The 26,051-nt window shown below is 37.7% G+C and overlaps 1 protein-coding gene across 4 annotated transcripts in view; it reads left to right on the top strand.

Annotated features, from left to right (window-relative positions):
- Window positions 1–21,657, top strand: part of MLIP (muscular LMNA interacting protein) — a 100,808-nt gene extending 79,151 nt beyond the window's left edge. For 2 of the 4 annotated variants that reach the window (XM_030448524.1, XM_030448522.1), the window contains 4 exons: window positions 721–909; window positions 12,817–12,870; window positions 19,207–19,241; window positions 21,316–21,657. In XM_030448524.1, coding sequence (XP_030304384.1) covers window positions 721–909; window positions 12,817–12,870; window positions 19,207–19,233 — 270 coding nt within the window. In that variant the 3' untranslated portion in view covers window positions 19,234–19,241; window positions 21,316–21,657. The remainder of the gene's footprint in view (window positions 1–720; window positions 910–12,816; window positions 12,871–19,206; window positions 19,242–21,315) is intronic. The other 2 variants (XM_030448523.1, XM_030448525.1) reach the window with 2 other exon arrangements.
- Window positions 21,658–26,051: the final 4,394 nt, after the last annotated feature.

Genomic DNA, 26,051 nt, shown 5'->3' with positions numbered 1-26,051 from the left:
TTCTGGCTGTGTCAGTGACCTTGACAATACCTGAGCACAAGATATCATAAGCTAGGTGTGCTTCCTTGGTCTGATCTCAAATCTTTTAAAAATCGATTTTTTAAAGGATTCTATCCTTCAGGTGCAAAAAGCATATACATACTGGGTTTTTTAATCAGAAACACTATTAACTGCTGATGACTTGCAGCAGTGAAATGTGTGATGTATGCGCTTTCACTGGTTTACATCTTAAATGACTGACAAGGTTTGCTGGGGTCTTGTTAAAAAGCATGAAGTACTTCTGGTAGGTAGTACCTAACAGGTAAGTCAGGTGTTCTTTTGTACCTCTCAGATGCTGTTTTCAGATTGATTTTTCTTTCAATACACCCTCTCAGAAAACAGGCCAAAACCATGATCATTTTATCCTATCACGAGATCCTTCTGAGCTTTCGTTTTCTCTCTGGAGTAGTAGGAGAGAGATACACTAGACCATGTATCTGAAGCATAACTGGTTTCACGAAACATCTGCATTGGGTTTTTGTGTGTGTACTTTCATACCTATGGAAGCACTTAGTGTAGTGCAGTTGTTACAGCATGAAGGCAGACTATCTCTCCTAGTTAATTATCAAGCCCTATGAAATGTAAAAAGGTGCAAGACAAGCACTTTTCTCTGTTCAAAGCTGCTTCTTAGCACCCATTAACCTGTTTCTGTTTACTTCTCTTTATTTCTTTTTTTCATAGGAGACTCCCCTCCTACACTCTCTGTATTCAACTAAACTGATCCCTCCAACTAAGTCCCCTTTGCGCCCTCCATCTGTCTCCCTCACTCGCTGTCTAAACCCTGGACCTTTCAGCCACTTGTCTTCCAGCATGTGTGATGTTCATGAGAATCCTTATAGCCCTTACAGTCACAACTCTTTGTACAATAAGGTGAGCCTCAAGTGTGATGTGATTCAAGAGCTTTGTCTGGCTTTTATCATTTTAACTCTGGGCAGGATTCAGCTGACTGATTAGGATTTGGTGCTGGCAGGTGCTCTGAGAGATGCATCTCAGACAAGGCTGTGTATCCAGCATCCCTGGAAATAAAACTGCTTCTCCTTCTCTGTGCACGGCTTGTATCAGGCAGTACTTCCTTCAGACCTGCTAGAACAGGGCTCCCACCAGTCCTTCTTCTAGCTATTTGTTCTCTAAATGAGGAATAATCTATTTCATCCCTCATGCTCAAAAGTACTTTTAACATTAGCCCATACTAAAGTAATGAGATATTTCATTTTTCCTGGGGACTAAGGAAAGGGAGACTAACCTGAGAGCAATACAGGCTTTTCCAGTGGCTTTATATGTCATCCTGAGAAGGAGATGTCTCTTGTCAATGCAAAGGGAATTGCACCCTTGCTGACATTTGTGTCTTCTTTGAAAAAGCAGTGAAGAAGTTAGACAAAATCTCTGTAGTCCAAGGTGTGTGGGTGTCAGGGCTGGCTAATGAGGTTTGTAAGGTGAAAACTGTGCCTTATGTCTTTTTGAAGAGCAGCTGGCACAGTGTATTTACAATACTTCAAGAGAGCACCTGTATGGTGTCAGAGAAGCATCAGGTATGGAAGTCCATGGAAGATGCTGTTTGGACTCCTCAGATGCATCCCTCCCATATGCTCTTTTTCTAACACAGAATCTGGATGCAGCTGCTGGAACCTTGATGCCTGGATAGGAAATCGTGCTCTTAGATGTACAGTGTTGTTTATTTGGGATGAAAGAGGTTTAAACACAGGCATTAGGTACTGTTTCTTTAGCCTATGTTAAGGCTATGTCAGGGGGAACACCAAGGTGAAATACACATTACTAGTTTCAGGCACATTTGAGAGCAGAAAATGCTTTGAAGTATTCCCTCTGATAGAATATGCGTTGGTCAAACCTTCAACTCCACAAATGCCTTTCTCTCCCCATTGATTAGAAAAATAATTTTGGTTAACAGGCAATGTCAGTAGCCTCTTAAATTGGCCCCTCTATCCTGTGGGATTTATGGAATTTACCATTTAATCCACTTATTAGGATGGACTGAAAGTAAAAGTAAAATGCAAACCAACTTCCCATTCTGTGCTTGAGGCATCCTGAACAAAAGCACCTTTTCATATCTTCAAAGCTGGGTTTTGTTCTGTTTCAGTTCTTACTGAACTGATACGACATGTTTATTTAGGCAGCAAAGGTTTTATGATCAAGCATTTTTTAGAAATTTTCCTGGTTTATTGCAGGACATTTACATGAACAAACAAACAGTTGAAATGACTGCTGAAGGCAGTTTTTGTAATGAAAATGGGTATTTGCTCTTGCTAGGGAAAACATTGCCAGAAATTCAGAAGTTTGTATAGGAAGGCAAATAAGGCAGGGAAGAGTCTGAAAATAATTAAGATAGTGCAATATTTTGGTATACCTTGTTAGCTGTTTTCTCAAACAGGGATATTTTTGCTGAATAATTGCTGAAATAAGGAAATTCTGCTGCTGCTCTGCCCATCCAAAACCGTTCTCTTGAACGCGGAGGTCATAGCACAGCCCAGCCTGGCTATTTGCATTCCACCCACATGATGATGATTACAGGGCCTGTTGATCCACAATTTTTATCTCAAGGAACTTCTGTCATTTCAAGCAACCTTTGTGAGTTTGGCAAGCTGATATATCCAGCCACACCTCTTTGATGTTATGTTGGCTCTTTCTGCACAATATGTGTGTGCATCATCTCTTTCATTTCTTCCATTTCCCTATAAAACACATTTGCTCTCTTATTTGTGTCATTTTTACCTCTTCACTTTAAGCAAAGGTATTTCACCTGGTTTTCCTGTAAAGTACTGAAAAGTGCTGTATTCTGTCAAAATATAACACCCCAAAAAGCCCCAAAGAGGATCATGTCATTTTACTTCAAATACTTCTGCAGCAGCATTTTGAATTGTTCTGTCATCAGGGAACTAACTGGGAGGTCATTTTTTGATGAGACCCTAGTACTGACCTGCTGTGACAATTTAAATAAGAAAGTTCATGTATTTGTGTTTCTGGTGGATTTCCCACTGCTGTTCCTCTTGTGTAAACAAAATAGTGTCCTGACTTTGCTGTAGACTACATACAATGATAATACTTATGTTTTTCTGAATGCATCCCTTAATTTAATTTATGTAGTAAGTTATCTCTTGTGTCTCATAAGACCTTGTGAAAATCCACAAGAATCTATGATGTTAACCCTGATTAGTACAAAAAATTCACAATTGGATCTTCTGAAGCAGGATTGGTGAGCATGAAAAGTACTTTTGAGACTAACACATTTTTGAGTCTTCTTTGGAGAATTTTTAGTGTAACATTTCACCATTGATTGATTCCTAGTGTTTAGAATAATTTCAATTATTTATTGATTTGCAATAATTTAAACATCTCAGCCAATGAAGATAAGGTTTAGTGATACAAAATGACAACTCAATTATCAAAGGTAGGTTATATTTTAAAGCATTACTGGTAGGGCCAGTATTTTTAGTAAAATGTATTGTATTTCCCAACTGATGTCAGTTTCTGGGTAGGTGTAGCCCAATGCTTTGGCAAATAGAATAATCAGATTTCAGTAGAGGACTAGTTTTAATGCCAACAGAGATTATTTACAAAAGAAGTAAATATTCAACACTTAAAATAAATTTTTAAATGTTTCTCCTGTGCTCTATCATATTAACATTCTTGGATGACTAAAGGAAGACTAATTTCAATCTTAATGACATCTGTATTTAATATTTGAGTCATTACGTGTTGAGAAAAGCCCTGACAATATTTGCCTATTATTTCTTCCAATAACTCTGTGTTCTGTGCCACAGCCTGTTCATGTTTTTAAAGAAAATGTATAATTTATTTTTATAAATAATCAAAGTAACAGAAAAGAGAATACAGTAGACACAGTATCAGGTGTTGAAACTTCAAACTGTTTACTCCTCTGTAAACATTCTGAAATTATGGGAATTTCTGTCCATTCTCTACTAAACCTGGACTGCTGTAGCTGTAAGTTCCCTGGATGTGCCCCTCTCCACTCCTCATCCCCTGGGCTCAGGTCTGTTCTCTCCAGCCATCCTAGAAATGCATGATCAGTGTTGGACATGATCAATCTGGATGTATTTGTTACACTTCTAATATATGTTGTGTTTTGCTTTATCTTCCACTAGAGGGCAAAACCTGTTGCCATAAATTCTTACAGTTATTTAAAATATGTTGTAAATGCACTACTGAGGTCAGACAGGATGTCCCAGTGAATGGAGCTGCTTACTCTTTACCCACACGTAAATTAAAAATTAGCCTTAAACAAGTGTTCCCACAGAAATGGGAAATGGTACATGGGAAAATACAGGATGATCACCTGTGTTTGATATTAGGGAGACTAGATATGTTGAACTCCTAAATCCAGTATATTTTTATTTGCTGGCTCAGGGTGTAAGAAAATAACAGCTGCCTCTATCTGAAATGCTTTATTGAAAGGACACTGTGGTGTTGTTCAGGCAGACTGGACCCAGAGCCAGGTTGTTTTTCTTTGAAGTTCCAGCAAGTACCTAAGTCTTAATAGCTGATAGAATTACACAGATGAAGCTGAAAGATAGATATGGCAGGTTTTGGTTTTGTAGATTGGAACTGTGCAGAGTGATGAAATCCATAAGATGTGCTGAAAATAATTTCACAATGTGGTTTTAGCTTTGATGGGAGGAGGCAGTGAGAATCAAGATATTGTGTTTGCTTTCTGCTTGGAAAAGAGCAAAGAAGGCTTCCTCCTCTTATCTGTGCACAGACTATTTCTGAAATTAAGAAGTTGCCCATTCAAGCGAGCTGATTCTTTTCTTATTCACCTGCTCATTTCCCTTGTCCTCTCTTTCCCTACTCTGCTCCTCGGGCACCAGCTGCTGCTGCCTTTATTTACAATACTTGGTGCTGAAGAATTATATGAGTTGAACTTTTTATTATTAAAAAAGTTCTTTTTCCTTTTAGTTGATAAAATATCTCAGAAAGATGGACCTGAGCACAATTATTACAGTGACAGAGAGACTGAGCTAATATTTAGTGCTGTGGTTGACTCCAAAGAGTGTTGCTGCTGAGAATCACTCCAGCTTTTAACAGAGGATTTGTGTAGGGTGGGAGAACACAACCCTGTATATGGAGTACTGTGTCCAGTTCTGGTCCCTGCAAGTCAAAAAAGATTCAGACTGGAGAGTCCAAAGGAAGGCCATGAAGATGATCAAAGGGCTGAAGACCATGCCCTATGAGGAAAGACTGAAGGCAGTAGGTCTTCTACCCAGAGAAGAGAAGGCTTGAGGTGACCTTATCACAGTATTCCTGTACTTAAAGGATGGCTAGAAAGAGGATGAAAGCTCTTTCTTCACAGGGAGCCATGTGAGAAGACAAGGGATAATGGGTACAACTTTCACTGGGAGAGGCTTAATCTTGTTACACAAAACAGCTTTTTTACAGTGAGAAAAATCACTGAAACAACCTTCCCATGGCCTCAGTGGAGTCCACACCACTGGAGGCTTTCCAGAGGTGCTTGGACTGGGTGCTAGGTAATCTCATTGACTCCCTTTCCCACACATATTGGACCCTTCCAGCCTGGGCTGTTCTATTCTAGAATTCATATGGAGGCATAATTGTTGTAGACAACAGAGAGCACTAGGTTTTGAGAAACTGGGAGTCATTTTGAAGGGTAAAGGAATGACCTGTCACCCCTGACCAGGCTGACTGAGTATAGCTGCCTAATCTGGAGACCCCCTCTTGGTCCCTATTGCCTTTCAGACTGCCTTTCCTTTCTGTCAGCAAGGGATGAGCACAGGATGCACTTACATCCCTGTGAAGCTCTCCCTGTGGGTTAGGTATTTAGCAGCACAGGCTTGAAAATGGATTGGAGGGAACTGGCTTTTTACAAGAGGTATGAGAAAGGTTTAAAAATTTATAATTTCTGTACCTGATCAGAAATTACTTACAAGAGTAAAGGTCCAAGCTTGCAGAGGACAAGTTTTATTTAGTGTTCAACTTTGTACTCAAGCCAATTTATTTTTTTTTCCTGGACCTAAAAGGAATTTTCTTGAAATCATTAAATGTTTTAAGGTTGGGAGTGTCAGCTTTCCATAATCACTTGTAGGTCTACAGGCTCATAGATAACCAGAATATTTAAAAGGAATATTCATTAATTTTTAATGAAATTGGTGGTGTTTACCTCACCATCCAATCTTCTACTCATTGTAGTTTCTATTTGATTAATAGTAGCAGAGTGGGAATTGACATTCTGTGATTGTGGCAGCCTTTCAAGGTTGCCATGGAAAAGCACTTTTCTCCCAGACATCATCCCATCTGCTTTTATTTCTAGAAGAGTTTTTCTTTCTGTCTTTTGAACTTTGATATTTAAATGCTACTTGTGTAGGTGTATTGTGGTTGATCCACCATCTACTATCTGTGATCCAGAACAGTTGCTTTAGTGGAGAAAAAGAAGTCAGTGACAAACAAGCCATTTCATTAGTGCTGTCATATAAATTGGTCCTCCTCGTTGGGAAAATATTAATGCTTAAGATTGTTGTGTCTCCTTAGTATATTCTTTTATAGCATTGATTGGGCTAAGTGAGCTATTTTAAGCAATTCATACTTAGATGACATTTTATCACTTTGGTCTTGGTTTGCTAATGCCTGCAGAAAATGGCTGCAGAGTTCTTGCTCAGCTCATCTTTAAAGAAATGCATTTCTCCTAAAGCACTTTAGAAGGATAATAACTTGATAATTAATTGCTTTCTTGTAAGCTATCAGACTGGCAACAAAACATGAAGGCTGACTAAACTCATCAGGAGGCACAGCAGCATGCACTGAACATGGAGAAGTTTTAAGTTTAGCACTGCCTCGAAAGAATCCTGCTAACTGCACCTGTGAGACAGCTCTTCCAAAGGAAAAAAAAAAATAAATTGATTACAGTGTCTCTCCTTTTGGCCTGGGTAGTTAGGCAATATTGAGAGCCTTGCTGTCTTATTTATAATAGGGGAAGCAGCTGATGGTAGGATGCTGGTATTTCTTTGGTGTACTCCTGTTTGCTTAGAAAACATGCAAAAAAAAAAAAAGGGTTGTTTCCAGAAGGAATTTTCTGTACTTAGAAATTAAAACATGCTTCCCAGTGAACACTGTGCCCAGAAGGGTCCAGGTTTCCTCCTGAAACCTCCTTACAGCAATTTTTGTTGCTTTCTGCCTTCTTACTTATCCAGGCTGTCTCTGCCTGGATAAGCTTAAACCAGTGTCTAGCATCAAAAAGTGCTTTAAAATGCTTTGTCTTCATTCTTAGTGGAACCCAGCAGCAGGACAAGGGCCAGTTGGCAGAAACTGGAACAGAGGATGTTCCAGCTGAATATGAGGAAAAGTTCTTTACTGTGAGGGTGACAAAGCACTGGAACGGTCTGTCCACAGAGGTTGTGAGTCTCCTTCTTAAAAACCCTCCCATGTGCCATCCCATCCCATGTGCCATCTCCTGTAGGTGAAGCTGCTTTAGCAGGGGAGCAGGGGAATTGGATTAGATGATCTCCAGAGGTCCCTTCCCATCCGTACCATTCTGTGATCTGTGATTCTGATACAAAACTTGAGTTCAGTTTTATTCCTAGGTTTCTAGGATGATCGCATCTAGTCTTTTGCTGAGAGAATTTCAGGCAGATGTTTTTAATAAATAAAACAATATCAAATGAAATGGAAATTCTGTCTCTAGCTAAAAAACAATTTGTGAGATGTATTTATCTTAGCCCTCTGTATCTTCATATTAATATGTGAGCACACATCTGAGGGGAAGAACCAAAGGAAACATAATGGCCCAAGTTCTACAACACTCCTAATACCTGCTACTAATGTCTCTGTTGGTTGGTGAAGGGGGTTCTTGGGTGTGCTTGGGTGTGGTAATAGGGGCAAGCTTGCCATAGCTCAGAAGCTATTCTGATGCTAGGATCCTGATCCAATACTGCATTTGGACTGCATATGGTCCATACTACTTCTAGGGAAATTTGAAACCATAGCAAATAGGAATGTTAAAAAATAATAATCAAAATTAAATTAAAAAATTTAAAAAATTAAAAAATAATCTCTGTAATGATTTGGCAAATGCAAATTAGGAACATATCTTTGCTTGTAATATAGTGATATAATAAAAGACAAAATTAGAAAAAAACAGAAGCCACTCAGAGGTAAACTTTATTATTAACAACAAAAGCAGAAATATATTGTTGGGTGAAAAAAATACCAAGTAAGATTTGCTAGGAGTATAACCTGGTACTTGCAATCTTTTTATTGAAGACAATGCGTAACAAAGTTTGAAGGAAAATAATAATTAATGGAAACTATCCCCAAACACCCAGAATTACAGAGAAATTTGTATGTTTGCATTTTACACCTCACTAAACACAGATGTTTCTAGACAATTTACTTTTGCTTTTTTAGGTTGTATAAAACTCTCCTGAGTTATCAAGGAAAAATAAGCAGTGAGCTGATGAACTGAGCTGATGTCAGTCAGGACATTCTGTTGCATACGAGGCTGAAGACCACGTTATTGTGATCATTATTTCTACTTCACCCTCCCTTTTATAGAGAGGTTAAAGGTGCAAAGGAATTGGTTGCTCAACTGACTGAATATTTGAAATGGATTTTATACTGTATAATTTCAGAGAGAATATAACACCATCATTACAAATGATCCCATTACATTATATGTGTTCTCTTCCCTTTGTTGAAGGTAGTCCTGTGGGTGCTTTACCATTTATTGGTACCCTAGATTTCACATTCCTGGACTCAGAAAAAGTGGTTACTTATAAATTTGTTACATAAAAAGCTTGCTTGTTAAGCATGTATAAATAAACATTTTTAGTCTTTGAGAAATCAGTAGGTTTTTCTGTCTTGAAGGAATGACCCCATGTTTCATAAGAGTCTAGAGTACCTAATTTATTTTCGAAGTAAATTAGACTTAATGGCATAGTTTGAAAGAATAGCATATCTGTGGATGTTTTCTGGCTACTATAGTTGACACATTCTTATTTCTTATATGTGTTATCTCTCACTGGTTTAAAGGAGTTGTAAACCTGTGTCTCAATTAACAAAGGTTGCATACCCTCTAGAGAGTGACTTAGATTAATGAAAAAGGTCTTAAAATGAGAACACCTCAGAAAGCTTTATATTAGTACAGAGGAGCTGTGATTCATAGCTCAATAAAGATAAACTGACCTTTCAAAGGCAAATACGTCTTGCTGATTATTCTACAGAGCTAAATGAGCAGAGGTCTAACTAAGATGTTTTCTAAGCCTTGTCTAAGTCTGTAAGAGATAATTTTGACTAGGTATATAATTTCCCTTTGCTCTTACATGCTGCAAATGCTTGTATGTTGTGAGGTTATTCCGCACTCCTCAGCAAATTGTTTTGGAGCCACAAATACAGATTTATCTAGTTTATTTTTTCGCTGTTCTAAGAAATAACAAAGAAAATGTCACATTACCAGAAAACCAGGTGACCTCTGGAAAAATTAAGAATTACTAACTAACTTTACAAGAGTAATGCAGAGTTTTGTAACTGCCAAAGGAAAAAAAAGAATGGATATTGTAAAAGTGGTATTTTCATCTTCTACCATCAAAAGATTCAATACTTTTACATTTTTACAAAGGATTTTACAATTCTTTTCTACAAGAAAAAAAATTAGGGCTTCTTACCAGCTGCTTTGACCTGGAGATGAAATACTGCCAGTGAATGTGATGAGGTCTCACTAAGACAGCGTACCCATAAAAAGTACATAGTCCAATATAGGTTGCACTCCTGGACTTCTGGATCTTGTGGACTTGGGCACATTGCTATATGAGTGAAGATAAGTCACACAATGTTTAATAAGGAAAGGTTAATCCCACCTCAGTATACCTACTTTTCATTCTGGTACCTTTAAGTTGACTGTCTGGTACCTTGATGCTGATAGCTCATCTTTGCAGAGAGATGACCATACACACTGTGCTTGGGGCAATAAGCTGTACTCTGATTCAGGTACAAGGCTGAGTTTAAACAGGTAGGCTAACTGTCCTGTCCTCCAAACACCCTGGGCTGACCATCAGGACAACATCTAGATACCAGTATCCTCCTTTAGTACTTGCCCAGGCAGTGAAAGACAGAGACTCAAGCTTCTCTTTCTTCCAAAAGTCTGGTCCTTACCCACTGAGCTGCAGAAAGCAAATGCACTGGGACAGCAAGTTCTGTTCTGCTTGTGGGACTGGTGTAGTGTGCATTCAAGAACACAAAAATCATTTAGAGTTTTTAATTTCTGGAATCCCCAGCGTAAGAAGGGCATGGACCTGTTGGAATGAGTCCAAAGGAGGACAACAAAGATGATCAAAGGGCTGGAGCATTTCTATAAAGGCAGAGTTGAAGTTGTTCAGCCTCAAGAGAAAAAGGCTCCAGGCCAAGGCATTGAACTTCTTTGCATCTAGCAGAGCTGTATGATTCCAGGGAAAACCCAGCAATGCTTTCTTTTAGTCTCTTGCAAAACCAAGCATTATTTCATCAGAAAGTATGCAGCACTTGGCTTATTTACTCTTGCTCATTAAAGGATTGCGTACCTTTCCTTATAAATGTAGCCACGTGTGACTTCCTTAAGACTAGACATGTCATGGCAAAATCAGGTCTTTGGCTACCTGAGTAGTGGAACGTAAAGATTCTTTCATGATAATTTGAAGGCTCTTAGGTTTCAGAAGCCTCATGAAAAGAGAGAACTGTATATTGTCCAGCTTTTCTCCAAGTCTTAAGCCTGTATGACATTTTAACCCTCATTTATTAATCAGTGAAGTCCTTGTTTGCCTCTCACTTCTTTCAATTAAGCCTCTTGAAAATAATCGATGTTAAGAGCACCTGTCCAGAAAATAAAGATAATTTTCCCACTCTATAGAGACTGTTACACATGCTGATTCTTTAGTTTAAAAAGAGGATGCAGTCAAACTAAAAGAAGTAAATGCATTTCTTGGATTAAAAAAGCAATGATTACTTTTGTCAGGTCTAAGAAGGATCTTGACACCACATGCTCAAGGAATAAAGTAAGGCAGAATAATGACTCAGAGAACCATTTTGGGTTAACACTGTAGGCAGTGAATACCAGCAAGAAAGGCCAGGAGAAGATAACACCATAAAAATGTATTTTTCATTGATTTGCTCTCTGTGCAGTTTGAGAAAAAAAGCTGTAGTGTTCTTGGATCACAAGCTGACTGACTGCTTTTCTTTCTTGCAAGCAGCAAATAATTCTTCTCAGAGAGATTGGCTGCACATCATAAAATAAATACAAAATGATCAATACTTTCCCTCTTCTCCTTGTGGTTGACCCTGCTTACTTTGCCTGTAACACAGAGATGCCATATTCTGGTGAGGAAATAGGCAGCTTAACCTTAGGGGTTATTTCAGTGAAACAAGCTTGACAGGGTACCACGGGTGTTGCTAGAACATTGTGCCTGAGTGTCTCTAAGGTTTGCCCGCCCTCAGTAGCTGGAGGATGCTGGGTTTGGAAACAGAAATGTTGTCTCTCACACAGGCCATTAAACACCTCCTTATCTGCCATGAAGAGCTGTGGTTGTGCCTGCTGAAATTGCAGCAGAGAGAGGGATGCTGCTGCTTAAGGATCTGCCCCCTTCCTTACCCTCCCTTTGCCTAAAACAATGCCTTTGTCTTTCGAAAAAGACAAAATAAATCAAATGGTTCCAAGCTTCTGAAACCACTGCTGTTATTTCTAAACTTTATTCCTGCTTCCCTAAACATGAATCAGGGCAAATTTTAAAAGGGAAAGTGCAATATGTAGCAGATCCATAATAATCAGAGTATATTCCACTTTAGCATCCTTTGTTATTTATAGGGCCAGTTTAGCAGATTATTTTTTCTGCTCAAAAAGCTGAGTTTCAAATTTGTTTTCCTAGGGGATGAGCAGTATCTTTTTAAGTAATGCATTTTTATGTTAATTTACAATTGTATTTAAACACCAGAACAAAGTAATGGCTTTGATACACTGAAAATAGTGGGCTACTTCCAACCTTGTTTTTGTACAGTACTGAAATATCCAAACCCAAATACTTTCAGCAGCCTTTACTCTAAAGAGGATGTCTGTGTTCACTGTATAGGAAGCCTAAGAAGTTTATGATCTTATGGCTGTCTTTGTAAGCTGCAGCTTGTCTACTTACCTGTACTCTGATTAAAATTTTACTGAAATTGTTATGGTTCTTCACTGGAGTTGCATCCATCAATCTTCATTACACAGATGCAAATCATATTCAAAACAGTGGAAAATTACTGAGATCTTTTTGCACACACTAACTACTCTTAGACAGCATTTTTTTAGTCAGATGTTTGTATCATTTATGGCTGTGAACTTTAAGATTAAGGAGAGATCTTTTGGAGGAGATTTAAGATGATAGATATTCAAAGTGACAAAAATACAGCTGCAGTTTTAAATAATTTTATGTGTATTATCTCATACTAAATGTACTATAAGGCAGGTACCCCTGCTGTGATTTTTATTTGAGGTGCCTCTTTCAAATTGGAAAGTGATTTATTTCTTCCCCACCCTTTTCTTTATGGAAATATGACATGATAGAAAACAGACCATACCTTGAAACAGATTTTTATACAGACCAGGAGTACTCAGAGAGAATGTTGAACACAAATGGGACCTCATTTACTTGTTATTCTTTGCATGACTAATGGTATTGACTTTAATCGTTAAATTTTAGTGACATTTTATACCAAAATGGAACTGACAAGAGCTTTCTTCTTCTTGTTTTTAACCTCATGCTCTCTCCAACCCATGACATCTTGGCTCGGCAGCCCAGTCATCCCATAGTGCCTATTCCAGAAAATGAAGCACTCAGCTCTAAGGAGGTAATTAGTTGACATTTAATAGCTTTAAGCATTGCATGTTAGCTTTCTCATTTATGCAGAAAAAATGTGTGTCCCAGTCTGCTGTTTTTCAGTGCACAGACTGGATAAGCATTAATTATTCTTAATGATTAATGAAGAAAAAACCCTCTAGAATTGTTTTGCAGGCTATGATGCTTAAGTGAATTTGGAGTAACACTAACATTTACACTTCAGGTTCCTGATAAGTGCTGTTGTGATGTTAGCAAGCTGGGTTTGTTCAATTATGCAGTTAGCTCATCTATATCACACATTCCATAATTTCAATTCACTGATAGAACTTCTATTTTAAATACCAGACACCAGCTACCAAAAGCACTCAGGATAATTATTATTGAGTATTTTGTAAAGGACCATCAAGAAACCATAAGACTATACATAGTGCAAGTTTAACCAGGATCAAATGCAGTGCCAGATTTATTTGACTTTGGAGAAGGACACAAATCTTCTTTAAGTCTGTATCTCTGGCCAAATTCCTGCTACTGTGACATATCTCAGTTCCAGGACCATAGTGGTAACTACCCTAGATAACTCAACTGGTGAAAGCTTCAGCCATCTGCTACACATCATCAATTCTCTCTTGAGACAGAACACATAAGAATTAAAATGGTTCTTCTGGCACAAGCAAGTCTTTTTACCAAAAAGGTCATGAACATGAGACTGAATTATGGCCTCAAAGTTGCAATAAATGCTTATAATGTAATTAACTATCATGTTTTTTTCTGTAGGCTTTGGAACATAGTAGAATATCTTTAATTAAAGGACATTTTCAGTAGTGTTTGAGAAATTTACATGAGAATAATTACCAATAATAGCAGTATGGGTACATTTATGACACAAGAATGAATTTTTACTACAGACACCTCTTTTGGTTACCAGCCACATGCTTATAATTATTTCACAAGGTTTTTTATGGGTTCAGTAGTATAGATAGTAATGATAATGCCATTTTTGTAACACAGTTTATTTTCCCTTTATTATTTTAAAACTAGATTCTAGTCCTTCTTAAAGGAGCAAAATGAGCATTTAAATGAATGAAATTGGATTGCTACCAAATGAGTAACTTTCATGTTGGTTTGAAAAATATTCAGGGAGTTTTGAGGTCAAGTCCTTCACATGTTCGAAGCAGAGAGTTTGTCTGAATTCTCACCTTGTTGACAGCCTGTCAAATACTCACAGCTTATCTGTGTTTCTGATGAGACATGGTTGAAAAAAGTAAAAGGAAAAAACCAAAAGTTAGATATCTCACTTGCTGGGTGGATCAATGGATGGCTGTTCTCCACCAGGCCTATCTGAGATGTGAATGCTCATTTTCATGTGCATGCCTGGCCTCTCTCTGCAGAGGGTCAGGGACTTAGAGCTACTTCATATCTCTTTTTGTTTGAATCTTTATCATAGCCTTCCAACCTCCTCCCTTTTTCCTTGCCTTTGATGTTTCTGCTTGTTTATATATGATCAGTCTCCTTTCCTCTGCTTCCCAGGAGCCATTTCTTGGTTCTTTTAAAAACAGTTGTTATCACTTTTGCTGTGGATCTATCTACAGAAATCCCCAAGATGCCTTCACAAAATGAAACAAGTACCTTGCTGCACTGCTCACATAGTTTGTTTTTTTCCGTATCCTTCATAAAGTTTCTGAAATATTAGTGAAGTAAAGGTATTTCATTAGAGGATGGTGAGACAGGATGAATAGTTCTGAAGATAAATGGCTTTGTGTAGGTGAAACAGATTTGCAATAAAATGTGTTGGCAGTTGGACACAGTGATGTTAGAGGTCTTTTCCAAAACTGACAACTCCGTGATTGTGTATGTATACAAACATGTATGGATGTGTACATATATATATATATGTGTATATTGGTATGTGTGTGTGTATAGACAGATATGTATCTATGTGTGTCTATACATATATATATATATGTGCAGCCTCTGAAAATGCAGCTGATTTTCCTGTATTTGAAAATAGAGGAAGTAAACAGCTAGATCCCCATCTGGCATGCTTCTTTATCATACACACATTGAGAGAGGGCTTTGCAAATCTAATGGCAAAACAGATCTTTTCAAAAAGAACTCTTCTGAGAAACAAGATCCATTATTTAACTAATGCATTATTAAGATCAGTTCAGAAACCAAAACATCTCATACTAACATAATAAAATCAGACTATAATTGTGGAGATGTTTTCAGAAACAGGAGGTTGTAGCATGATCTGAATTGACAAGAGCAACAAAAGTGCAGAATTCTTTTGGTTGGAGGTCAACTTGGTCTCTTCCAAGGCAGATGAAATACATAGCACTGTCTTCTAAAAGTTCCCTTGTAATTTAAAAAAAAAAATCCCACACTTTGAACAGAATTTCTATCAGCCAATTCATTAAAAAGCTTAAATGTGTTCCAACAGTTGGAACATTTGTTCATGACCTGAAGAATAAAGATCTCTGATGAAATTGTGATTGCATTTATAAAGACCAAAGACAATCAATTGGAAAGAAGAGGATTTGTCTGGACTGTTACCAGTACTCTTTGTATTTCCTCTGATAAACATCTTGTTGGGTGATGGTCATTCAACACTTTGAATAATGTTAGCTGGAAATAAATAATTAGCTTTAAACTTTAGGAAAAGTGTCAGATATCATTCAGCACAGCTGAGCATGCTGAGTATTTAAGCTGGTTCCCTGGGGCCTGTCACTGATGTGTATTTTGTAGCTGACTAACACCAGGAATGATTGCATCAGACTCCCCCAAAGCTGGTCAGGAAGTAATGTCAAGAGATGACATATGCTTTGTTTTCTCTATTACAAATCAAAGAAAGTCCTCTCCAATTAACTTTTCAAAGTACTTGTACAGGGCCTGTTATCTAATTTCTTTCCCCAATTTTTCATCTCATTTTTAGCAGCAGGATGTCACCAGGGGGCACCATGCTGGTCATGCTGTGACTGAGTTATGCCTTTTAATGTTTAGAGGGTGGCAGAGAAGACACAAATCTAGAGATTACCCTCTTTGCTCATTCTCAGTCAAGAAGGACTTGAAAAAAGGCATCTTTGTGGATGCCAGGAATCTCTTGAGATCTAGTGTTGGAGATGGAAATGTACAGTACTGATACCCAGGAGATCAACTTCATGCTACATTGCATGAAGACAGGAAAGCAACAGAGCCAGGAGCAACCCAGAACTTTTGGGGCACTCTTCTTCACTGCCCTGAGAGTGGTAGCTTCTTTGTGATATGTTACTGAACTGTCACAGAAGAGCCGCCATGTTTCCATAGATTTTGTCCAAAAAAGCATAGGTGGGAAGATGGTCTGTGAAACCTAAGCACTTCCTTGACCTTTAGGAAGAAGCAAAAAAGGGAAAGAAGTGAATGTGTTGCTAGTTTCTTCTGAATAATTCATTTTGTTTTCCAGAAAGTGAAGTGTGGGGGAAAAAAAAAATTACCTTTATTTTCAGAAAAACATCATGCTAGTCCTCATACAAATATAGCTTCACCCTGTAACAGCATGCAGTGAATCAGATCTGTCACATCCCTGTGCAAACAGATCACATAAGGACCATTGTCCTCCTTGCAAAATTCTTCTCTATCAGTGCCTTTTAGCTGGTGAAGTTTTGAAGGATATTCCTTTAACTCTTAACCAAGAGATATACCAGTTATTTCCAATATCTACTGTCTTCCTTTCAAACCTATTGGTTGCCAGGTTATGATTTGCAAATGATGTTTCAGTCCTTCTCAGAATTGCACTGAGTCAGAATCTTTAGAGACAACATGGGGCATGTGTACTTGTATAGTCACAAGAAGACACTGCATGCAGGTGCTAAAAGCATGTACTCATTACCTTTATTCATATATGACTTGCAAAACCCCAAGTCTATTATAAAATAGTGTAAGGTTCATGTAAGCAGCTGTAACTCTGTCTTAACTGGTTTTTATTCATGAAAAATCAGGACTTGAACTATAGTGCAAAGATTTTTTTTGTTATTTTTTTTTAAGGGGAACGTTAATAAGAGAAATTACTGACATTTGAAATTCAAAAATTCTATGAAAATGTCAATAAGGGCCAAAGTTCTGTTATGCATTGCTCTTAATCTTTATTTACTTAAGGAGTGCTCCTGGTCAGAGGTCAACATTAGTATTAATCATTGATAGATTCCACATATAAGAAGTTAGAGAATCCTTGTACTAAAGAATTTTTGTGAGGGATTTTACATTAGACCAAAGCTCCATCCCAACTGGCATTGTCAGAGAAGAGTGATGTTCTTCCAGTTAAAAAAAAAAAAAAAAAAAAAAAAGTGTAATTTTTTTTTCTTTTACAAAGAAAGTGGCAGAGCTTACAAAATTCCTCCACAAAGTGCTCTGGCATCATGATCTCTCTGAAGTGGGGATGGGTGAGTTTGGGCGGGCTGTGTCCGTAGAAGATGCCTTCCCTGTCTCTGGTGGAAAGGAGCAAGGGCAGGGTACAGGCTGTCTTCTCCTCCAGGTTGTAGTTTATGGGAGGCTTCTGGTGGTGTTTGGGTAGCCTATAGGGATCCAGCTCACATGAACCACTTTCAACTCAGGACCTTTTCAACTTGTCAAGATCATTGTCAAAGCAAGAACAGGCCCGTGGTAGGTACCTAATAAAACTACAGGGAACTAGATCAGAAGCTGCTCTTACTAAAATGGTAACTCCTTTGTTCACAAAAATTCTTCTTCCATTTTGTGCTGGAGCAGGTTCTCGCCTACATGAGGACATGTTGAGCAAAAGGCTGCATTCTTTGTGCTTTCCTTGGAGACACAAACATGGGCTCTTCACCTCTCACACTGCAGATGCATTCTCTGCTTTTTACTTTCAGTCTTGCGTAAGTTACCAAATGAACCAGAGGCATTAGGCAAGTCATGAAGAATGCAGCACAGAGTGAAACTAAGCATAGAGTTTAAGACAGCAAATACTAAGGCAAAAAGCAACATCAGTACATATGGAAAAAGGTCTTGGATAATGAAAATTAGAAAGTCTTTTGGTGTCACCTCCAAAATGAGGATTGTTCTGACTTGGCTTGTGATCTTCCAAAATGAACAGTACCTGTCTGAAGTGATAGTCTCACCACCCCTAGTTTATTTTCTCCAGCTCTAGGCTCTACCCATATCATAATAAAAGGGAATTTAACTAAAAATTTAATAACCCTGCAAATGAGCACTAAAAGTAAGAACAACTCCACTTTTGCTAGAGGGGTAAGAATTTCTGGTGTTAGCTGTGACAAATTCTTCAACCTCCCAAATGGATGTGCCACTAAAAGGGAACCATAAAATTCAGTATTCTGATTTTTATAAATAGAAAGGTAGGTCCAAACAATGCACATTTTAAAATTATCAGATAAAACTTCTAAATATAATTTGAATACTTTCTGTTTAGTTTATAATTTGAAATTTCTTTAAACTTTTAATTTTTAATATTTAATATGTACAACATTAATTTTATAGTTGCAGCTGGTACTTGGGTTGTACTTTGGTCCAGCTTCAATGATATCTCCTTGCTTTAAGTAAAAAGTTTCAGTTCTAATCTACTGATATGACTATTAGATCACCACGTAGTAACAATGAAGAAGTATTTTATGCATTTATAAGATCTAATTCCTAACTTGGTAGCTATAAAAAGAATGACTGTAAATGTATCACTTATACGGTAAATTTACATTAAAAATTCTGAACAGGTAGTAATATAAATGTGATTCAGAAAAAGTACAGTAATTCATTTAAGCTGCCATTTTACCCTAATACTGTTTGCCTTTAGAAAGAGATATTGTATTTGGTCCCGTTTAAATAATGTCACCCTAGCATCTTCTGAAATACCACCTGGAACACACACTTTGAACTGCTGACTCCTATCTTTTGAGGCCAGTGGTCCAGGGAGTTACTCATCCATCTGTAGCTGACCCTGCTCCTTGGTCTTGTTAAAGTGGAGGAAAAGAACATGCATGCCATGTGAATGCAAAATTGGTCACATGCTCTGTCTTCCCAGGATGTTGTCCAAAAAAGAAGTGGACACCCAGCATGAGTCTGAAATGTCCTTTAGCATGCATGTAGCCAAAATGCAATGTTTGTCTATTGAAATTTGGTCTGTGCAGTATAATTCCTCAATCACGTCAGTGCATGAAAAATCAACCCCAGTGCAGCAAACAGCTCTACATTAACACTGCAAGAAACCAATGTTTTTAATAGATGAGATTCTTTATGAAGTTTTCCACCAGTCTGCAGAACAGTGCCTGCTTAACATACAGCAGTCTTTATTCTCCTTGCCACTTTGTTTTCACCTTTTATTTCCCTTTTTTTTTTTCTACAGGTTGCCAATGAAAGAGGTTCTGTTTAGCTATGATGGTGAGTATTACTGTTTTTCTGGCTTGATTACAGTCACACTTTGAATATGTAACTATGTCTTTAGTGTTACTTTAACAATTTCTTATGGCTTTGTTTTAAAAGACAATAGGATGCTTTAGCTATATAATTAAGTGTTTCGATAACAAGCTGGCTACAAGTGGTGAACGATTTACTGTTAATAATTAAATGCAGAATAATTCCACCTCACAGAATAAGGCCACAATTTATCTAATTAAATAAATAATTAGTTTTAATTAATTTTGAGTGGGATGCAATCAAACAGTTGAAAGAAACTGAGGTATGGTCTGGAATTAGATTATGTAGTAATGTCATTGACATGTGATTAATGATATTTTATATTTGAGTGCATAACCACATAGCACCACTGAAATTAATGGTTTGTTAAACAACACTTTACTGCAAATAATGCACTGTGCTTGAGAGCAGACAGAATGTATTAGTGAATGAGGTCAGCAGATAGAAGATGTAGAAAAGGCTGAAATGTTCCATCCTCTTTTTTTTTTTTTTTTTTTTTTTGCTTAGCTCTTGGCAAAAAAGATTAATTATGACTAGAAGTTTATTTCAGTTATTATTAAGAATTTGGGAGTAGGATCATGGAGAGAAAAGGAAAAGAACACTTGAAGGAATACTGAGTTAAATTATTCAGGATGGCACAATGTGATAAAAATTATGTATTTAACCAAATTAAACAATATTTAACCAAAGCAATTTTATCAAACATCAGTGATTAGCAGTAAGTTCCCAGAGAGCTGAAGAAGGGCAAACCCAGTGTTGTATCTAACAAAGGAGAAAAGGAAAATATAAAGAATTACAGAAAAGTCAGCACTAACAGCATTCCCAAAACATTGGAACAAAATATTACAAAAAAATTGGTAGACATTTAGAGAACAGTGAAGAGATAAAAGTATTTGCACAGGGAGATGTCAGAAATCGATCCTATCAGCTGGATCTCGTTTCCTTCTCCAACAGCAAAATATAAGGGATGTGTTTGATAGAGCAAATCTTCAACACAGTCCCACATGACATTCATAAGCAAGCAAAGCATGTGGTGACTAAATTAAATTCTCATAGGGTAGATGTGCATCTGATTGGGAAGCTGGGCTCCAAGAACAATAATTTGCTGCTGAAGTGGGAGAACATCTCACACGGGCTTCCACACTGCTTTCTTCTAGCTCTTGCACTACAAAACATTGCCATTAATTACTTGCTTAATCACCTGGACAGTAAGCTTACAGATAATGCCCAGATGGGAGGACTTGCAAGCAGCTTGGAAGGCAAGATAAGAATTCAGAAAATGTTGTTTACATTAGAGGAATGGCTTGAAATCAATGTGATAAAATTCACCGAAGGCAAATGAAAAAGAATGTGAAAAACAGACAGGAAAGGAATGACAATAATGCTACAGAAGAGACCTTGAGGATTACATGGAACTACAAACTGAATCTGAGTTGAAGAGTTGATGACTTTATGAAAAATCCCATTCCAGGAAGATGTTGCAGGGAGTGCTTAAAATACAATGACTGAAGAATCAGTTCCATGGCATGTGGGAAGATTTATTAAAGAGGTATTAATGGGAGATTTAATAAAGATGTGAAGGTGTCAGTGTCTTCATACAGAAGAAAAAAGTGCAGAAGCACAGCAGTTTGCATCTCTTCATAACTGGCCGTTATATAGCATCACTAGTCGATTCTCCATCCTTCCTGAGAGTAAAGAGAAAAAAAAAGGGGTCTAAATTTCAGGGAGATTTAGTTTAGAATTTGGACAGTTGCAGCAATGTTGAAATTTGAGTGCTAAAACAGTTTACCTCAGGCTGCTGCACAGTCAGACAAGCATCTCAAAAAGTAAGTTGTGGTCTTCTCCCACAGCTAAAGCACAAACGAGGGGGCTGAATGTGTCTTTAGTTTTTTTTTCTGTGAAGCTATGGGTTTCAGTTATTAACCTGATCATCAGGTTGTACAAATTAGGAAAACTAAATTACTTCAGTGACTTTTGTTAAGTTTCCCAATGTGCAGTTTGATAATTTGTGTTCATGTGAAAACTTTTTTTTTTGCAGCTCCAAACTAGGATCAAGAGCTAAAACTGTAGAGTTTTCTGAGGCCTGTTTCTATACTGAGAAGGAATCCACTGCACAAATGTTATTTAAAGCACCACTGAAAAAATTAAATTGCTTCCATTATGCTAATTGCAAAGCAGTAATAACAATCAAATATTCTTTCAAGAAGTAATCTTATGTATTAGCATAATTAACCACAGAGATGCACACACGAATGTGCCATAATGAAATATCATTTCATTAAGTGCTTGCTGGTTTAAAAGATGCCAAATATAACACAGCATATTTTCTTTAGAAATAATATAAATGTTGAAATTAAATAAAGCTGTATTTTTGTTGCAATGTGTTTCTCATGATTCTTATTTTTACTCCTGTAAATATAGCTCTACATATTTCAGATAGCTGAGAATGAATACCAGCATCACATAGAAACAAATGCTCCTACACTCTTACCCTTAGTTGCATTTTGCCATCACACAGACAACCACAGCAGTCAGCATGGCACAGTGATGCCATGCAATATTCACAGCCTGTTTGTCCTGGCAGTTCCTGTGCCAGACAGAATGACCACCTGCACTCCAGGGATTTGTAGAATCACTACTTTCACCTCCAGTTTATGCTGCTGTTTTTTGAATCCTGTGCTGCTCCCACACAATGTTACCCTGGATCTTAAACAATTTGAGGCCAAAATGCATTATAAAAGTGTAAGGAAGCTGACTCTGTGCTCGCATGAGTCAGCTGCCTTCTCCCTGATCCCTTGATTCTTTGAACCATAAATCCTGAGAGTAAAGAGGAAAAAAAAAATAAAAATAAAAGGGTCTAAATTTCAGGGAGAGAGAAGTCTGCTGCATGGCAGCACTATCCTGGTAAGCAGGAACATTTTACCTCCTGATACACTCTATGTGCTGTGGTTAAGATTAATATTTTAATGGCAGTGACTGCTGCTTTCATTAGAATTAATCTGATTAATTATTTTATAAAATACTGTCATCAGTTAAAACATTAAAACTAAAAAGGGTTTAAGTGGCACAGTTCTTTGGCCACTCAGCCACTTTGGCTACTCCAACCGATGTGTAAACTGTTGCATTCTGAAATGTTGAAGACAGAAGTTCAGTGATCAATGAGTCTCCCTATATAGGTAGAATATATGTTTTTCCCCTGATACTGGAGCACACACGTCCATCAGAATGTTATAATGAATCAATAGACATATAAAGTTTGTTTTTGTAATAGTTTCTTTTCTCAATGGAAAAAGAACAGAATTTAACTGTGTATATCTTGTGGACAGCATAGCCATTAACCAGATGGTGAAAATTGAGACAAGCATTTCAGTGGGTTCAAAAGACAATTCCTGGAGACAGAATTCAACACATATAAGGATATATAGCAAACAAAGTACTCAATACTTTAAAAAATAGATACAGTTAATACATATAAACACACCTCTAGCTATAAACGTATTATAAATATCATAGAAGATGTGCACCACTGGATGTTCTACCCACCAAGAACATAATACCATTTCTTTTTTTTTCAGTAGCCCACTGCAGTGGTCAAAATTCATATTTAGAACAAGAACAATCTGTGTTATTCTTGAAAGTCTCAGCCCATTTTTCCCAAGCATTTGCTTTGTTCTAAATTTGTCCCAAACCTTTTCCTTTGAGTTAAATTTTTGGAAAGCTCAAATCCTATCTAACATGTCTAGCCAAGAGAATTATTCACATTGTATGGTTTAGGTTTAAACTAATCCAGGTGACAAAATGAGGCCATAGGTGGAAGGAACACAAGTAAGATGAAGAGCTATTTGGATTGCAGGAAGTTTGAAAGGGGAATCCTCGTGCTGACCCCTGGGTTAGTGAGTTTGTTCATTTGTGCAGACTTTAAAATCCAGTTTCACTCTCTGTACAAACAACTTCTGTCTATGAATGAAAATTTGGAGTATATTGGCATTTACAATCTAGGAAGTCTATCCTGAGAAACCAATAGGAAAAGTATCAAGAGAAAAAATAATCCTTTATGGAGAGATTATATAGAACAAAACTTAACATGAAAAATTGATTTCTTTTTCAGATTTAAAAAATTTTAAAATTAATGGATGCTGCTTAGTAGCACAGTATATTTACTCCAAGTTCTGATGTCTTTGCCCTGCTTTTATTAATTATTTTTCTGGTGAAATACACATTCCCATCAGGATCATAATGACTGCTTATGTTTAGCAGGGGTTTATAGTCCTGTTTTGCCTTCATCCTCCTCTCTCACAGTCTCACATGGTGTTCATTCTGTGCATGGTTCTCATGTTTCTGTTGTTGCTATGTGCTACAACTCAAGCTGACCAAAACAAACAAACAAACAAGACTTATTAATGTTTCCAAGTAGTCAAAGGGGAGGTTTCCCTAGTGCAAGGGGTGTCTCTGGGCAGTGCCACAGCCATGTGAAGGAGAGTCAGAATTCATTACTTGAGAATCTTGCATCAGACTAAGGGCAGCCCTTGGCCTGAGGGCTCATCTGTCTGGGATCCAGAGCTGGGTTTGGTGTAGCACAGCTTAGTGGTCTTGATTCAGTTTTAATGAGAAAATTGCTTAAATATCAGGATGCTCACAACCTAAAGCTTTGCAAAATGAGCAAAGTGAAAGCACAGAGATAAGCATTTTCTTAAAAGGTTAAGAGTCACAGCTCAGTGGTACGAGAGGAAAAAGTCTATACCCTAAGTTATAAAAAAATACTTAAAAGTGGATTATGAGTTAAATATCATGATAAAAGTGGCACTGCTTGATACCATGCCAACAACCCAGAGTGGTGATCTGCTAGGCTGTTACTGAAACAGGGTGAAAGCAGCCCCATTCCTGCACCTATTCCTAACACATGGAGACCAAAGCAACAGTGAGAAAACCACTTCAGCACACACTTTTTCTCTGCCTAAACACGTCTAGGAGCTAATCATTCACAGTGTGTGTGTGGGGTGAATCTGAGTCTGCTCTTAGTTCATGGGAGATAGAAGACCTCTGATAGCACTCTTGATGAAGTGGTCTTGCTTTGAAAACTTTTACTTCATTGCAGCCATTAAAAATAAAAAGTAACAAGTATAAACCATTGCAGTCTACAAAGCAGTAAGGTACTTTGTGCAATGAGTCACCAAATTTCCATTTAAATTCAAAGGAAAGGATTGCTAGTTTCATTGCAGAGTTTAAGTTGGAGACAAGCAGTTCCATGGCTTCTTGGATGCATTGAGTTGTGTCTACTGGCAAATGACTGAATTAAGATCTGGTGTCCTGGCTTCTTCCTAAACTGGCCAAGAGTCACTTCATTTTCCTGGCACAAGGTATCAGTACTGCAGCTCTCCCTCTGGGGCTGGGAGCAAGGCCTTTCAGCAGCCAGGAGAAAGGAAGAACCTGGTTTTCTGGTGAGGTGGGCTCTGCTGTCCATCTGGAAGTGACCTTTAGCACCCAGAGCCTTGGTGACCACTGCTGTCACCCATACTCTGCAGATTAGTAGAAATTACATTTTTATGATGCCAAATAGGTTTGTTCAGGCAAATGGAGGTGACTTTTGAAAGAAAGGCTGTGCAATAATCGTGCTCCAGTTTAGAGATATTTTTTGACATTTTAAACTGTTTTTCAGTTTTAACTCTACAAAATGTTCATTGATGATAATATTTGAATTCCTTCCAAAAGTGTGGTGATTTTTGAAGTTCAAGGGTAGACATCAGGTAGAGCTGAAACAGGTGCAAAGCCAATATTTTTGTTCATATCTGTGCAGACTATGCCTAGGACTACGACCCTAATTTAAAAGCTTAGCAGGCATGTTACGCTTGGCATAAGTTAATCTTCAATAGAGAAAAAGGTTCATGTTTAACTGTTTCTAAATAGTTACAGGTAAGTCAATGTGTGCTTCCATACAGTGAACAGAGAACTGTGTAGAGAAACAGGATAAACCAGGTGCCTCGAGTTGCCAAAGTGTGGGTGTGAGTCCACCTGTGCCTGATTAGAACAGGCCCCCTATTACCAGGGGACCAATAAAGGTGGGACACACACCCACAGAGGGAAGCTCAGCTCACTCTGGTGCGAGGCATGGAGAGGCCAGCAGCTCGTCGAGCCTCTGGAGCAAGAAAGGCTCTTCCCGCTACACTTCTACCCTGGAAGCGCTGTGTGGTGGCTGGAGTCCTGGAAGAGACCAGCAGCTCGTCGAGCTTCAGGAGCAAGAATGGCTCCTCCCGCTACAGAACTGCTTCTGCTTGCAAAAGAAACTACTGAAATAAAACTTACTGAAGCACAATAGAATTGATTTGTGGGTTTTGAACAAATGCCAACAATTGAGAAAAATACATTTTTTCAAGGTTAAGCATATTTTTTGCATCATTAAACAAAACTGTTTAGAAGCATGTTACATTTTCATGTTACTTTAAGTGAAATCTCATTCCTGTGTAACTAGCTAATATAATTTCCAAGCAATTCTATTGCCTCTGGTCTGTAATTAGCAAGCAAATTAAAGCAAGCAAACAAACAAAAGAAACACTATACAAAACCAGAACTAACCAGAGGCCTATGACTTAAAACACAGATATCCCTGTTCACTTACTCTGACTGGCTGGTAAAGTTTATCACATACAGTAGCTTTTTTTTCTTTCCTATACTTCCAGGGCAAGGACATTGCTATAAAAATATTTCCAAAGATCTGTAATAATAAAGAAGAACTGCTATCTGCTAATGTCACTGGATGGAACTGATGAATCTGGATAG

Source organism: Calypte anna, chromosome 3, assembly GCF_003957555.1.
Source record: "Calypte anna isolate BGI_N300 chromosome 3, bCalAnn1_v1.p, whole genome shotgun sequence".
NCBI classification, from domain to species: Eukaryota; Metazoa; Chordata; class Aves; order Apodiformes; family Trochilidae; genus Calypte; species Calypte anna.
Note: the sequence above shows the minus strand (reverse complement) of the source record. Positions and strands in the feature narration are given on the sequence as shown.